The 14,321-nt window shown below is 38.3% G+C and overlaps 1 protein-coding gene across 3 annotated transcripts in view; it reads left to right on the top strand.

Moving 5' to 3' along the window:
* LOC139966219 (sialate:O-sulfotransferase 2-like) overlaps positions 1 to 13,085 on the top strand; it is a 42,535-nt gene extending 29,450 nt beyond the window's left edge. For all 3 annotated transcript variants that reach the window (XM_071969032.1, XM_071969030.1, XM_071969031.1), the window contains exons 2-8: positions 2,611 to 2,792; positions 3,073 to 3,129; positions 4,292 to 4,336; positions 4,864 to 4,935; positions 5,895 to 6,089; positions 9,303 to 9,509; positions 10,817 to 13,085. In XM_071969032.1, the coding sequence (XP_071825133.1) occupies positions 2,612 to 2,792; positions 3,073 to 3,129; positions 4,292 to 4,336; positions 4,864 to 4,935; positions 5,895 to 6,089; positions 9,303 to 9,509; positions 10,817 to 11,172 (1,113 nt within the window). In that variant the 5' untranslated portion in view covers position 2,611 and the 3' untranslated portion in view covers positions 11,173 to 13,085. The remainder of the gene's footprint in view (positions 1 to 2,610; positions 2,793 to 3,072; positions 3,130 to 4,291; positions 4,337 to 4,863; positions 4,936 to 5,894; positions 6,090 to 9,302; positions 9,510 to 10,816) is intronic.
* Positions 13,086 to 14,321: the final 1,236 nt, after the last annotated feature.

The raw sequence follows: 14,321 nt of genomic DNA, 5'->3' as shown, positions 1-14,321 counted from the left end.
CCACATTCTGTTTTTACTAAGTAACCAAGCGTGGTAACTGCAAGTCAGCTAAAGTGTAGGATTTTCCCCTCATTACGGAATGTAACAATATGTGATTTGTTTCTTACGCTGTTTCTAATATGAATGCGGGCGATACCAACAAGATACTATCACTTTTTAGGAGCAGATTTTGGTGTTAAAGAATAGGGATTTTGCGAGTTTTGTTCGAAGTGTTGAACACTTGCGGCAAATTCTAGTCGTCTGTCGGACAACCTAAGCAGTGTTTTATGTTGTCCGAAGTGAATTGTGGTCGTCTTGGACGATCGGACGACCGTTAAATTTGAGCCCTGATAGCTATGATCGCAATAATCTGTCTACTGTCTGCACCATTTAGCCTGAATGACGTTAAACCGGGACTCTCTAATTACATTCCAGAACCAGCCGCAGCAGCTAGGTCACTTCTATTTCTTGCAACCATTTCATAGTCACAAAAAAAATGGTCACAGTTGACATACCTCAACTAAAGAGCATGTTCACTTGTTGCCTTTTATGAAAATGGTATATACATTTCAATGGCAATTCTTCTGTAGTTAAGCATATCAATAATTTGGTATGGAGATATTTTACTTCTACTTGGAAGTATTCAGTTGCATTACATTGAACAGTGCTTACCACCCCAACCTACGTAAACTGCAGCCAGCATTATTCATGTAGTTTGCAGTGGGCATATAATACGTAGGCCTAATATAAATATTTACGCTTTTTAGAGGACATATAGTTCCACGACATTTCTAAGCAGTATCATTAATTGTCTTGTAATATGGGAACTATGTTTGCTTTTTTTTCAAGGATGAATTTAGGCTGAATTTTAGTCTTTATATGTTATGTTCCAAACAACAGAAAATATTTAATGCCAATAATGTTTCTGTATATACATATTTAGCTTTTCCGTTTTGCAAGATATTCATATATAAATTATGTCAATTTCTATGAATTGCTGGATTTATGATGACTTCGGCTCCTCATTATGTGCCTAAATGTTACTGTTAATACATTGTTTGATAAATTCTATAATAACTAAACCAAATCGTGTTCTTACACCTTGAAATAAAGAACCAAGCATCGTTGGATGATATTCAACACTATTTTTCCTTTGACGTTTGTAATAACGTATTTCCTTGTGAATCTATACACATGAGAAGTATCTAGGTCTATATATAGTAAGGGTTTGTAAAGTCATTAAACTCTAAGGATTCGTTTTTAACCTGAACACCAACGACCTGTGACAACAAATAGACTCCGATACATTTGATGACGTAAGCAACTTGAAAGCGTTTCTTCTTGAGAGAAAGAATTACTCGCCATCGTGTGTTTATTCGGACTGCCTAGATTCTAACAATGCGAATAATACTGTTAGTGAAGACATGTGATAGCGATCAAACACGCATAACAATATGTGATTACACATGCATACAGATGAATAATCATACAGGCTTACATCAATATAACATATCTCGTACTAATTTGCATCAGTAACGTACAAACAAACAGAAAACATAAGACAAAACAAACAGGTTGAACTCTGACCTTTCAGTGTCTATACAGAGCATTTCGATTGGTATCTTATAGGAAACTCAATTCGGGGGCTGTCATTTCATATAGTAAACGACTTCAATGCGTTATATTTTCATTCGTGGATTCTATACCATAAAACAGTGATGGTAACACGGTGGAATGCAAGGGCGTAGGAACCGGGGGGCTGGGGGGCGCCAGCCCCCCCAGTGAAAAATGTGGAGGGGCGGAAGTATCATTCCGCCCCCCGCTTCGCAAGTCAGAAAACCCCTTTTTCATTTCCAAATGAGAAAAAAAATCTCATTTGGAGCACCAAATTGCATCTAAGGCCTGGTGAAAATACAAAATTAAGTTTACAAAATGGAGTGGGTGTTGAAGTGTGCTATATTGCACCAAATTGCATCTGAGGCTACCTGGAAATGCAAAAAATTCCAAAGGGGAGGGGGACACCCCCTCCCCTTAGACCCCTCCCTCAGGCCGGCCATCAGTATTCAGCCCCCCCCCCCCCCACTCAAAAGTACCTTCCTACGCCACTGGTGTAATGTATACTGATGCTGAATGTTGAGTTTAACTTACATTGAATAGAAAATTATACCGGGAGAAGAAAGTACTTACTGAAAGTGTAACAGAACAAATAGCAAAACTATTACGAGGAGGAGAAGGCCTACATTGAGTTGCTGTAACAGGAGGTTGAAATCATATCGACTATTAGCCTTGTTCTATCCGACCATTGATCTATCCCGGTGTGCGAACTCGAGAAATGAGGATTTGGAAAGGGGTTATTTCATGGCTAAGGGTAATCTTACAAAGAAACGAAAGACCCGAAATAGTAAACAAAGGCCGATACAGTAAACAAAGACCATTTCAGACCCCCACCCCCTTCCCACTGACGAAACCATGACAAATATTAACAGCAAAGATATTATATGCGAATCGATTCCTTTGTGTAGAACACTTTGTAGTCACGCCGAGAATAAATGGAAAAGGCTCTTATCATAGTTACAAGATTGAGATGGATTTCATCAGATTTTTTTCATCTTCATCGTCTGTTATCCACAGGATGATTGTCGGGCGACAAAAGAGGACCAAGGTGGAAGTTGTACTTAGCTGTCTCTTACTAATAGTGGTGTACATCTTTTGGTCACGTCCAAGTTTTATGTTCACAACCTTACACGTCATTCCTGCCAAACGAGAGATTGTTGATGATCAGAGACAATTCAGCACAAATTTCGCCATAAATGGTAAGATTTTTTGTTTGCGGGGGTTGGGCTGTTGCTGTTAATTAGTATTATTGTTGTTTAGTTTTGTTGTAATTATTACTGTATATTGTATTTTTGTTATTTTTATTGTTTTGTTGTTTATTATCGTTGTTGGTAAGTTATTAATGAATTAGTAACATACCCTTTGGCGAGTAAAAGGACACATTCTTGGATTAATTCTAATTAACAGCATGCTTCTCAAAGTATTCATGGATATCTATTCTCCTTGTCCTTATTATTTGCCATTCCGTTTCTATTTCAGATACCAGTCTAACAGAAGAAATAATCTATGCAAAAGTGAGACCCAAGCCAGCTTTAAGTAAGTAGCCTGATTTTCGTTTCTTGCAACTTTCGAAGTTTTTAGTCCGATGGAATAGTATTTTAGTATGCGCAGAGACTCATCTTATGACTTTATCTATGGTTCACCTTCTATGCAGTCTGCTCCAAGCAGTTACAAGAAATACGAAAGTATGGGGAATTGCTTTAACGGCATTAGTATTCAGGCATGCAGTGGTTACAATTAATATGCACGTTCTGTGACACATAAGTAGTACCTTATTATTAATTACCATAATCATTTAAATCTATTAAACACTATAATGTACTGTTCAGAGGTCTCTCAGTGGTAGCTCTCTCCGTGAAATACTGTAGTCTAGACGACTTAAGAGTCTCTAATATCCAAGAGTAAATGAATTCAAATTTGGCTGAGTCCGTTAGTGAAACCATGAACCTTTCGAATCAAATCCGGTATTTGTTATGTTAGCAGCGTTGTACGATACAAATCTGATATAAGATATATAGTGTTTGTATCAATTGACCTGACCCGGACTACGTCGATCACTGCACATGCGTAATTACAGTCATGAAATGACATATCACTCAATCTTAGCGTTAAGTGTCATCTAATAAACTGAAAAGTTAAAGGCGATATATCGTGTTGTGACAGGAACCCACATATGTGCATGGTATTGTTGATCAACGTATGAAGATGCTTGTCTAGTATTTTATGACTTCATGAAAATGCTTCACGCATGCGCTGTCAGCTTCTTCTTTTCTTGTACCGTATGTCTGAACACATTCAATATTCTTATAATAATATAATAATTGTCCAGAATATGAATTCACATAATTAATTATTAATCTGACTGACTGACTGACGGACTAAAAACTAAGAATACATAAAACAACATTGTTTGTTTGTTTACTCGATAAATTTGCAGACTGTTACTAGTGAATATGTCACCAACCGCTGCTTTGAAATGTCTATAAATCGAGATAACAAATAGGGTATCATTTCTCTCTTATCAGGGGTAGACAGACGTGACGTTACTGTACATGGTTCATGTAACAACAGACAATGCCAATTGTTACATATAACAGATGGTTCCGTTGTCTTTATTCATTCGTTTTATATATGACTGATCATTTGCAATTGTTTACAATTACAAATGCCAAATGTTTTCTGTTTTCATGTCACACAGATGATGAAGCGACAGACAATGCTATACCAGTTTTATCTTTATTAGGTAATTCAGTTCCATTTTTATCTTTGTTATTTTTTATTTTTTATGACATGTTTTCTCACTATTTTTTTCTTATGTATTTTGTTGTTGACTTCCTCAGATGGGGGAAACTATGCCACTTCTGAATATTCAAAACGTTAATATGTTTAGACATGGTTGTTTGTGACTAAAGCAGATAACCTAGTTGTTTATTATCTAATGTATGAGTGATTGATTGCCTAATTAGAAATATCAATATTGACATATAAAAGATTGATATATAGAGTTAAATCATTCGTCCAGATAAACTACTTATATATCTACTGATATAGAGTTAGTCGGTCACCGGTCATGTTCAACGTATGCAACGTACCTGTGCTACAAAATAGAGAGATACAAAGAATATTGTTGCTCTTTTTACTTCTCTTACCATAAATATTTTGCAGGTTCTACCTAATAGGCTTATCTTTTAAAGGTTTTGAATCCTTTTCTTTTCTGTATTTACTATACCCCATAAACCAATTTACATTTTCTTATGATTTTATTTGCAGGAAATATGAGATATAAGCCTGCCAAAAATATTGACACTTCTGTACCAGTAGTTCCGACAGGGCCGTCAGTTGGTAAGTGAATATAGAGTACACTCCTCCCCCCACCCCACCCCCACCTGGGGGAGATGGGAGGGAGAGGTTAATAGGAAAGTTCTGTTGTTATAGTGATCGGGTGAATTCGTGACTTTCTATTATTGTTTATGAAATAAGATATACATATGGCTGATTGAGTTTGCTTCTCTTTTGATAACTGATTGAAAATATTCCAAATAAATATCATATTAGTCATATTATTGGCAAGAATGAATGCTTTGGTTGATAATTAACTCTTAGAGTGGATGCGTGCGTGGGTGTCATCATCAATGAAGCATTGTAATAGAATGACGAAACTTAGGGTTAGGGTTAGGATTAGTTGAGCTGTAGTACGGTCCCTGTTTCATAATAAGCATATGATATCATAAACGGAAAGCTTGTATTTAGCTCTCGTTTAATGGCTACAGTATTTATTATCACAAGTTCCCATTTAACTATACTGTTTGACAGCAGGTGGGAGGTAAAGGCGGGGGGGGGGGGGGGTTAGTGGAAGAACATCCTGGCGGTGCATCCTGCAGCCACTTGATGGGTATTTGTGTATGTGGGTCATCTTCCCAGGGGGGGGGGGGTCAAACACACCCTTCTAATGTCCTGGTCATTTGCTTAGCCTCGCATCGGCAATTAATTCAAAAACTTCGTTTTGTTTCTATCATTTGCGTATCTCATATCTAGTATCTGAAATAAAACAAATGATATTTTTCATTCCGCCCTCCCCCCCCCCCCCCCCAGAAGAAGAAATTAGTGTATATTGGTAGTGGGGGAGAGAAGGAACGGGAGTTCGCTCATAAGTCATAATGGCGCACGCACAAACATTATCATCACCATTATGATGCCCTCCCCCTTTAATAACTGCAGGGAAGTGGATACGATTGTCACACCCCGCGCACTGATGATATGACGAGTCACTTAGTGTAACTTTGTATTATTTACTCTTACAGATTATGCAAATAAGTGCCCTGGTATGCTAACAGATATCACTACCGCTCCCGAGGGTAGTATGCCGTTGATTGCCCTGGCTAGCTTCCCTCGCTCCGGTAATACATGGACAAGGATGCTCTTACAAGTTGCCACAAAATATTCAACGGGTAGTGTGTACTGGGAGTATGAAAAAGACAACGAATGGACCAAGAAAGGTATTCCATGGAGTTTCAAGGAGAAAGTGGAACCCGAACTATATATATTTTTTTTTTACAAACCCTCAATCCCCTTCCCCAATCTTCGTATGAAAGCAACTTAGATTGTATACCTACTAAAAGTGACCCGAGATATCGTCTAGGCACGAAAACCAAATAACTAGATGCCCGCTCAAGCCCATTCCCCTTACATCGAGATTCTAACAACTAGATGCCCTCTTAAACCAAGTCCCCTTACATGGAGATTCTAACAACCAGATGCCCTCTCAAGCCCAGTCCCCTTACATCGAGATTCTAACAACTAGATGCCCTCCCAAGCCCAGTCCCCTTACATCGAGATTATAACAACTAGATGCCCTCTCAAGCCCAGTCCCCTTACATCGAGATTCTAACAACTAGATGCCCTCTTAAGCCTAGTCCCCTTACATGGAGATTCTAACAACTAGATGCCCTCTCAAGCCCAGTCCCCTTACATCGAGATTCTAACAACTAGATGCCCTCTCAAGCCCAGTCCCCTTACATCGAGATTCTAACAACTAGATGCCCTCTCAAGCCCAGTTACCTTATCCCTTACATCGAGATTCTAACAACTAGATGCCCTCTCAAGCCCAGTCCCCTTACATCGAGATTCTAACAACTAGATGCCCTCTTAAGCCTAGTCCCCTTACATGGAGATTCTAACAACTAGATGCCCTCTCAAGCCCAGTCCCCTTACATCGAGATTCTAACAACTAGATGCCCTCTCAAGCCCAGTCCCCTTACATCGAGATTCTAACAACTAGATGCCCTCTCAAGCCCAGTTACCTTATCCCTTACATCGAGATTCTAACAACTAGATGCCCTCTCAAGCCCAGTCCCCTTACATCGAGATTCTAACAACTAGATGCCCTCTCAAGCCCAGTCCCCTTACATCGAGATTCTAACAACTAGATGCCCTCTCAAGCCCAGTCCCCTTACATCGAGATTCTAACAACTAGATGCCCTCTCAAGCCCAGTCCCCTCACATCGAGATTCTAACAGCTAGATGCCCTCTCAAGCACAGTCCCCTAACATCGAGATTCTAACAACTAGATGCCCCTCAAGCCCAGTTAATTTATCACTTACATCGAGATTCTAACAACTAGATGCCCTCTCAAGCCCAGTCCCCTTACATCGAGATTCTAACAACTAGATGCCCTCTCAAGCCCAGTCCCCTCACATCGAGATTCTAACAGCTAGATGCCCTCTCAAGCACAGTCCCCTAACATCGAGATTTTAACAACTAGATGCCCCTCAAGCCCAGTTAATTTATCACTTACATCTAGATTCTAACAACTAGATGCCCTCTCAAGCCCAGTCCCCTTACATCGAGATTCTAACAACTAGATTCCCTCTCAAGCCCAGTCCCCTTACATCGAGATTCTAACAACTAGATGCCCTCTCAAGCCCAGTCCCCTTACATCGAGATTCTAACAACTAGATGCCCTCTCAAGCCCAGTCCCCTTACATCGAGATTCTAACAACTAGATGCCCTCTCAAGCCCAGTTCCCTTACATCGATATTCTAACAACTAGATGCCATCTCAAGCCTAGTCCCACGACATAGAAACTCGAACCATATAATCATGACGATGTTAATTCAAGTGAGTCTCACGAGTCCTTTTAGAAAGAGTAAAGATACTACAAATTATCAGGTTAAAGGTTGGTGAGCGATTGACAGTGTGTACTGTTTACAAATGATCACATGATTTGAACTTAATGACAAGTCAAGATTGTATCATGATGCTTGGCCTTTGACAGTCAATACACCAACAGTCATCATGTTGTGTTGTCCATACCTGACTTTAAAATACTTATATCTTTGGTAACGCAGTCAAATTGACATGCGTAATCTATTTAAGTCATTGCAAAACAAATGTTTAATTCAGAGATTAATTCGGCGTTCCGATGAAATTACATTTTTTACTGCATATATCATAAGATCTAAACCAGGGTTTCCCTAACTTTATCACCTCCCCCCTCCCCCCACGAACCCCCTGTGGATGTCAGATTTGTCCACGAACCCCAACTTTTCGAGACACCATCTGAGTCATTATTACTATAATACGCATAACAGTGCTTCGTAAAAGGTCAAGTTCATAGTGTAATATTGTAATGAAGAAAATCAAGAGATGAACAAATATTTATTTGGAAACTTCAAGATCAGATCAGCTCTTTATCTTCACGACGTATTGTCATGCGTACACCAACTTCACCAAAGTCATGCGGCCTGTGTCTGTTTCATAATTCAGTTATTTATCACATGCACGGTACGGTACTACTATGGCAACATTTGCGTATATGGAACGCGAAAAGAGTTTGTCGATACAATTGGTATACATTACTAAATTATATGATATATCAGATTTAGTTCAACGAAAAGTACTCTAGTTTTGACTTTCAAAAACGTCTCACGAACCCCTGGGATGGACTCACGCACCCCCTGGGGGTTCATGCACCCCAGTTACTAGTTAGAGAACCCTGATCTAAACGCATTAAACAATAATGGCTGGCTTTCACCTTAACTTCAGGGACTTTTTTGCTACAATTGCTACAGTTTGCGAAAATGTTTTTTGAGGGGGGGTGGTGGGGGGTTCTATGCCATGTCAAAGTACTCTAAAACGTTACAAAAATATTTTAAAAGAAATTGTCTCACCCTCAGTGAGGTAAGATGTGCTGTAGGACTCGAGGCAGTCAAAGAATAAATTAAGATTAACAGACTTGACCCGCTTTTTAGTCTTTGTAACACATTTGTAGCATAGTCGGTGATATATACAGTGGCATACCTAGAATAGTTGGCACCCGGGCGGATCCATTGTTTGTCACCCCGTGCAGGGGATGCCGTACTCGGGAAAGAGTCTAAGAGGAGGGGTGTCCCCCTGCAGTTTAAGACAATTTGTATTTATGTAAGGTGGCTTGCATACAAAATGTTGCTATCTTTGGCAAGGCTTTGAACTGATTATATGTTTAGGAATTCTCTTTCTTTGTTGAATATTTCTTCATTTTCCACATAGTTTGTTCAAAATATTCAGACAATGTTTTTTGGAGGGGGGCCTATGGCATGGCAGCCCCCCTGACTGGTACCCGGGGCGACCATGACGCCCCCACCCCACGTGTCCCCGCCCCCTCTTAGTAGGCCGCTGGATATATATAACCATGATAAATCGAATTTTCACGAACTAATTTGTCTTCACAGCTTTTCCAGCGTCAACCGTGGATTATCATCTACGGACTGGTGTCTGCGTCAAAACCCATAATTTCAGTCCTGATGAAATCAAAGAATTTGACGAGGGTACAATTCTATTGATACGCAACCCGTACAAATCCCTTATGTCTGAATTCTTCAGAGAGAAAATGTATGACAAGCATTTCAGTTACAATAAAACGGTCAAGCTGTTAAAAGGTACGTTCATGATAAACTATTTCCTCTCTGGCTTGTAGCTGAATAAAATTCGTTTCTTTTTCAATCAATACCAACGGTTGAATTCGTTTAAGTACCCCCTCCCCCCCCCCCCCCCGAGCAACTCTATACCTCTGTGTATTGGGGACGGTTACATAAGTTATTCCCTGTCCGATACCCATGTTATCTTAACATAGAGATACGTTTTCGTTAATTAAGGAAGTACGGTATACATTAACCGTGCAGTGTTAGGTTGTAAAAGCATATCAGATTAGTGAACGGGTTAGTTACTATTTTATTTATTTCTTAAAGGCATTGAAGACTCGCCCAAACCGCGTGCCGCCCTCTGAAAAAAGTTAACTTTCCGTTGCTTGCAAGTGAAGTTTTCTTCTTGTCGCAACAAATTGCAGACAGTAATGGAACGTGATACCTTGTTATCTTTTATCTGGACCTGAGATGTCCATCGCTGCTATGTACACTGTATTTGTCAGCCGATTCACACAGAGATTACAGTAAGTACTGTAAATCTTAAAGTTTTGTACCACAGTAAATATTGGATTGTGCTGACAAATCTGATAAATCGGTAGCATGTGCTACTAGGTTAACAGTAAGAACTGCGGCTATGTGAAATCCCAACAAATCCCAACAACTGGATTTGTTGGAATGACACATATCCTCAGTTCTTACTGTAATCCTAGTATCACATGCTACAGATTTGTAACACGATCCAGTTCTTACTGCGGTACGAAACTTTGAGATTTACATTACTAACTGTGTTCTCTGTGTGTATCGGGTGGTATTGTGGGTATTGACCGATAGTTGCATGTGTTGACTGTACACTAGTGTCTAATTATACCGACGGTAGCAAGCTGTGTGTGTATTTTCTGAGGTCGATGGTGGTGTTTAACACTTCTGTTACACCTCATTCGAAACTAGGTCAGATTACCGGCATCAGACGTTTCTTTGTGCGCGAGTCTTCACTCCCCTTAATGTTTGTTTTTGAAGTAATTAGAAGGGCATTCCAACGGTTACAAATTTTGAAACGGTACATTATCTCATCCATCCCTTTCATTCATCTCCTTTCTTTCATCTAATGTCTTCATTGATCTATGCGTCCGTCTATGTGTTGGTTCCGGTCCGTCTATGTGTTGATTCCGGTTCGTACCTCCATTCTTTTCGGTTCTAGTATTCAGAAAATTTAAACAATGAATTCAAAACAACAACAACAAAATCAAATATAACTCTTCTCTTCTTTGATTCTCTATTTTTCATCTAATCTTCTTCTTTTTCTTCTTCATCTTCATCTTCAGAATTTTGGTGGGATTATTTTCCAATGCGTGCCTATGAATGGAGAACATTTTATTTATCATGGATTCGGAATAGTAAGCGTTTGTTAGTAGTATTTTATGAGGATCTTTTATCAAACACCAAATACGAGTTAACTAGGATGATTCAGTTTCTTGGACAGACACCGCAACTTCATCGTATACAGTGTGCAATGATGCACTACGCAAGTAAACAGAGCGAAACTTTCTACGTCGGATTCGATCCAACCACGCCAGAGCAGCATCGTGTTATTGACCAATATATCGAGGACGTAAGACGAGAATTAAATGCAAGAAACGCCAAACCTCTACCTCCGTATAAATATGAAAACGTTATATAATAAAAAGGTGCAGGGACCACGAGGAAATGAAGATACATATTTCCTGGTGCTTGATAACTGTTTTGTACGTCCATGTCCCCTAACGCAAGGCTACCCCTCCCCCCACCCCCTCCCCCACAATCGAGTGTTTGCAGGCGACTACCTTTTCGAGTTCTCTAAATTGATCTTTTGAGATTCTACTTCTCACATAGGTACTTATAACAATTTCGACACTGAAAGTATTCTTAACTCTAGTTGATTAAGAGGTATTACTGCTCAGTATGAATCGTTATATTAACAGATAAATATATGTGTAAAAATAAGTTGGTCTGACGTTTCGATCCTAGCAGGATCTTCTTCAGAGGCTAAAATGATAAATATATAACATATCGCGTGTACGGCGTTAATGAGGGCGGCAATGCGATATTGCGTTATGGTAAGTAATTTTCATCGCTATATTATATATATATATATATACACACACACACACACACACGCACACACTAAATGATATTATCAGTCGTTATAACGCAATGTTGAGACACAAAGTCAATGGGGTTCATATGGAACGCCAACTATTTGACAATGTTAGGACAATATCAGCATGTCGGGGGGGGGGAGGGGAGGGGAGGGTGATAACATGATACAACATGTTTTGACCAAAATCAGTATGCCGTTACAATCTGACATCAGCATATTCATTCTTCAGATATGTTAAAATCTTGTAATACACGCCTCTGAGCTAGATTGTTATTACAATACTTAATATGAAAGTAAATATGAATACATACATTCCATTCTCCCGCATATTTAAACGGTTGTATATAGGTTGAAAGAAACAACCGTTAGTGAAGATATATATTTTAGGAAAGATCTGCGTTGAATTATGTTTTCTTTTCTAGTATAGTAATTATTTATCTCTTTCTTTGTTATTATTTTTCATTTCTTTTATTCGATGTGTTATGATGAAAAGTATGGCACGCAGTCTGTGTGGTCATGTACATACATAAATATTTTATCGTTAACTTTTGTACGAATTTCTAGTTTTTATGATTCTTCAATTGAAAATGGCGTTATCAAGATTGTAAATACCATTTAAAAGTTTAAAAATATTTATTCTAGAATCGGATTCTTAATTCTTCATTTAATTGCTCTGTCGCCTTTTGTCGCGATTACTTTCTCTTCATATCTTTTTAAAAAAAAATCTTGATATTTGGTATTTTTGATCATTTTCCGTCATTCATCTTATTTCCTTACGTGTAAGTGGCAGGTTAAAATTGATTTAACCACCCTCATAAGCAAAAATTATATCCTAAACCATCCTCAGGTCAGAGTAAAGAAAAAAAGACAAAATAAAATTAACGTGAATAATAAAATCACGCCTGCTTATATTGTCATTATATAAACTGGGTAATTTTAGTGCAGGTTTGTCACAACATGATTGTCACATTTCACTTTTTCTGCTTTAATTCGGTCAATCAATTTTCCATATATTGCACCAAATAAACATCCAAAGAAGAGTTTTTCCTTCCTGCAGCCGCAATTTTATTGATCAGTATTTCATTTATGCTCGAATGTACACGGCTTTAGAAAAGAAAAAAATGTGACAGTTTCCGGCAGTTTTACAAGACAATAGCAGAATGTCAACTAAATTCTTTCCATACAAGTGGCTGAATAACGAAGATATGTAAATGGTATATTGAGGAAGGAATTCACATGTTTGTAATATAAAATTGCACTGTAAAATTAAACGGTAACTCATGAATTACACTTTAAACATTCTACGATGGTCTGTTGTAAATCTTGTAATGTAATCACTCTGCTTGCCTTTGTATTTTATGCATGCTTTTAATGTCTCTTGTTTTTCTTTGTATCTCTTTTGTATATACCGTTTAATACACAATACGGATCAAATAAACGGAGAGAAACCATCAGTTCGTATATACTTCTTATACATCCCCGTACGCGTAACATAATGGTAGGGGTGCCGGGTAGAGCTTTTTCTGATACGGATCACCGAGAATACGTATATTCACGAAGGCAATGTTACAACCAGCACCCTATTTAAGTATTAATGTTATAAATGTTCTGGAAGATTTCAGGAGATCGTTTAACTATAATAGTACCCGAAACGTTATGACGTATGGTACCTCCGGTCTAAAACCAGATATTTTACAGACCTTAAGCAACATACAAAAGGAATCTATTTAGTTACATCAGCTGACAGTACTACGTGTTTCATTATGGCAAATTCTAGTTTATGCCCAACTTCATTCAGTAGAAACAAAAAGACGAGAACCTGTAAGGGACATGATCGTTCAATATTCAAAATAATGTGGTATACATGCAGGGGCCCGAACACGACCCTTTCTGATTTTTTTTTTTTTTGTGAGTTACAATTTATTGACACAAATATTTAGTTTTGAGTCATAACAAGGTAACTTCGTTGATAATATTTTCATTTTGACGTTGCTTTCCTATATAAGGCGGTAGTAATTTCGCCATCTACCGATATTTCCAAACACCCAACTACCCTACCCCCCCCCCCCCTCACACACCCACCCCTTCATTCTGGGAATCCTGGATTCGTCACTGACATGTATATACGGAACCGTATACCGCCTGATGGGCATGCCACCTTTGCATACAACTCTTTGTAAAAATATATTGATAAAACGTGTGACTGTAAGGAGTTAGTGAAATTCATTATAGTCTACATATATATGTAAACAAACTCCACAAAATAACGTCTGCTTCATTCGTAAATTGAATTACGATAGTGTTGCAAACGGTACCGGTATGAAACACTCAAATAGTCCTTAATTTTTTTTTTCGTCTAAAGTTCACTTTGGACGTAAAACCATAGTGCCAATTAAAATGCGCGGAGCTATTCTCGTTTAGAAAGGTCAAATCAGTTAATAAATATACGTTTTTAACTAAACTTTCTTCCTTTTTTTTGTATTCCAACTGTATTAAGTCCCCTTCATAAAATTAAGAAGTCTTAAGTGACACGGGCAGAGATATTATAGCAGATGGAGTTCCACGTCCAATACATGAATATTCTTCATATTTGTAATCGACCTTTGCACAGCAAAATGCAATATTAAAATGAATTGTTTACTTTCAACTTGTATTTATATTTAATCAAATTAAACCTGCGTGGTCATATA

The sequence above is a fragment of the Apostichopus japonicus genome, chromosome 4, assembly GCF_037975245.1.
Source record: "Apostichopus japonicus isolate 1M-3 chromosome 4, ASM3797524v1, whole genome shotgun sequence".
NCBI classification, from domain to species: Eukaryota; Metazoa; Echinodermata; class Holothuroidea; order Aspidochirotida; family Stichopodidae; genus Apostichopus; species Apostichopus japonicus.
The sequence above is the reverse complement of the archived record's forward strand: the minus strand, read 5'-3'. Positions and strand labels throughout refer to the sequence as shown.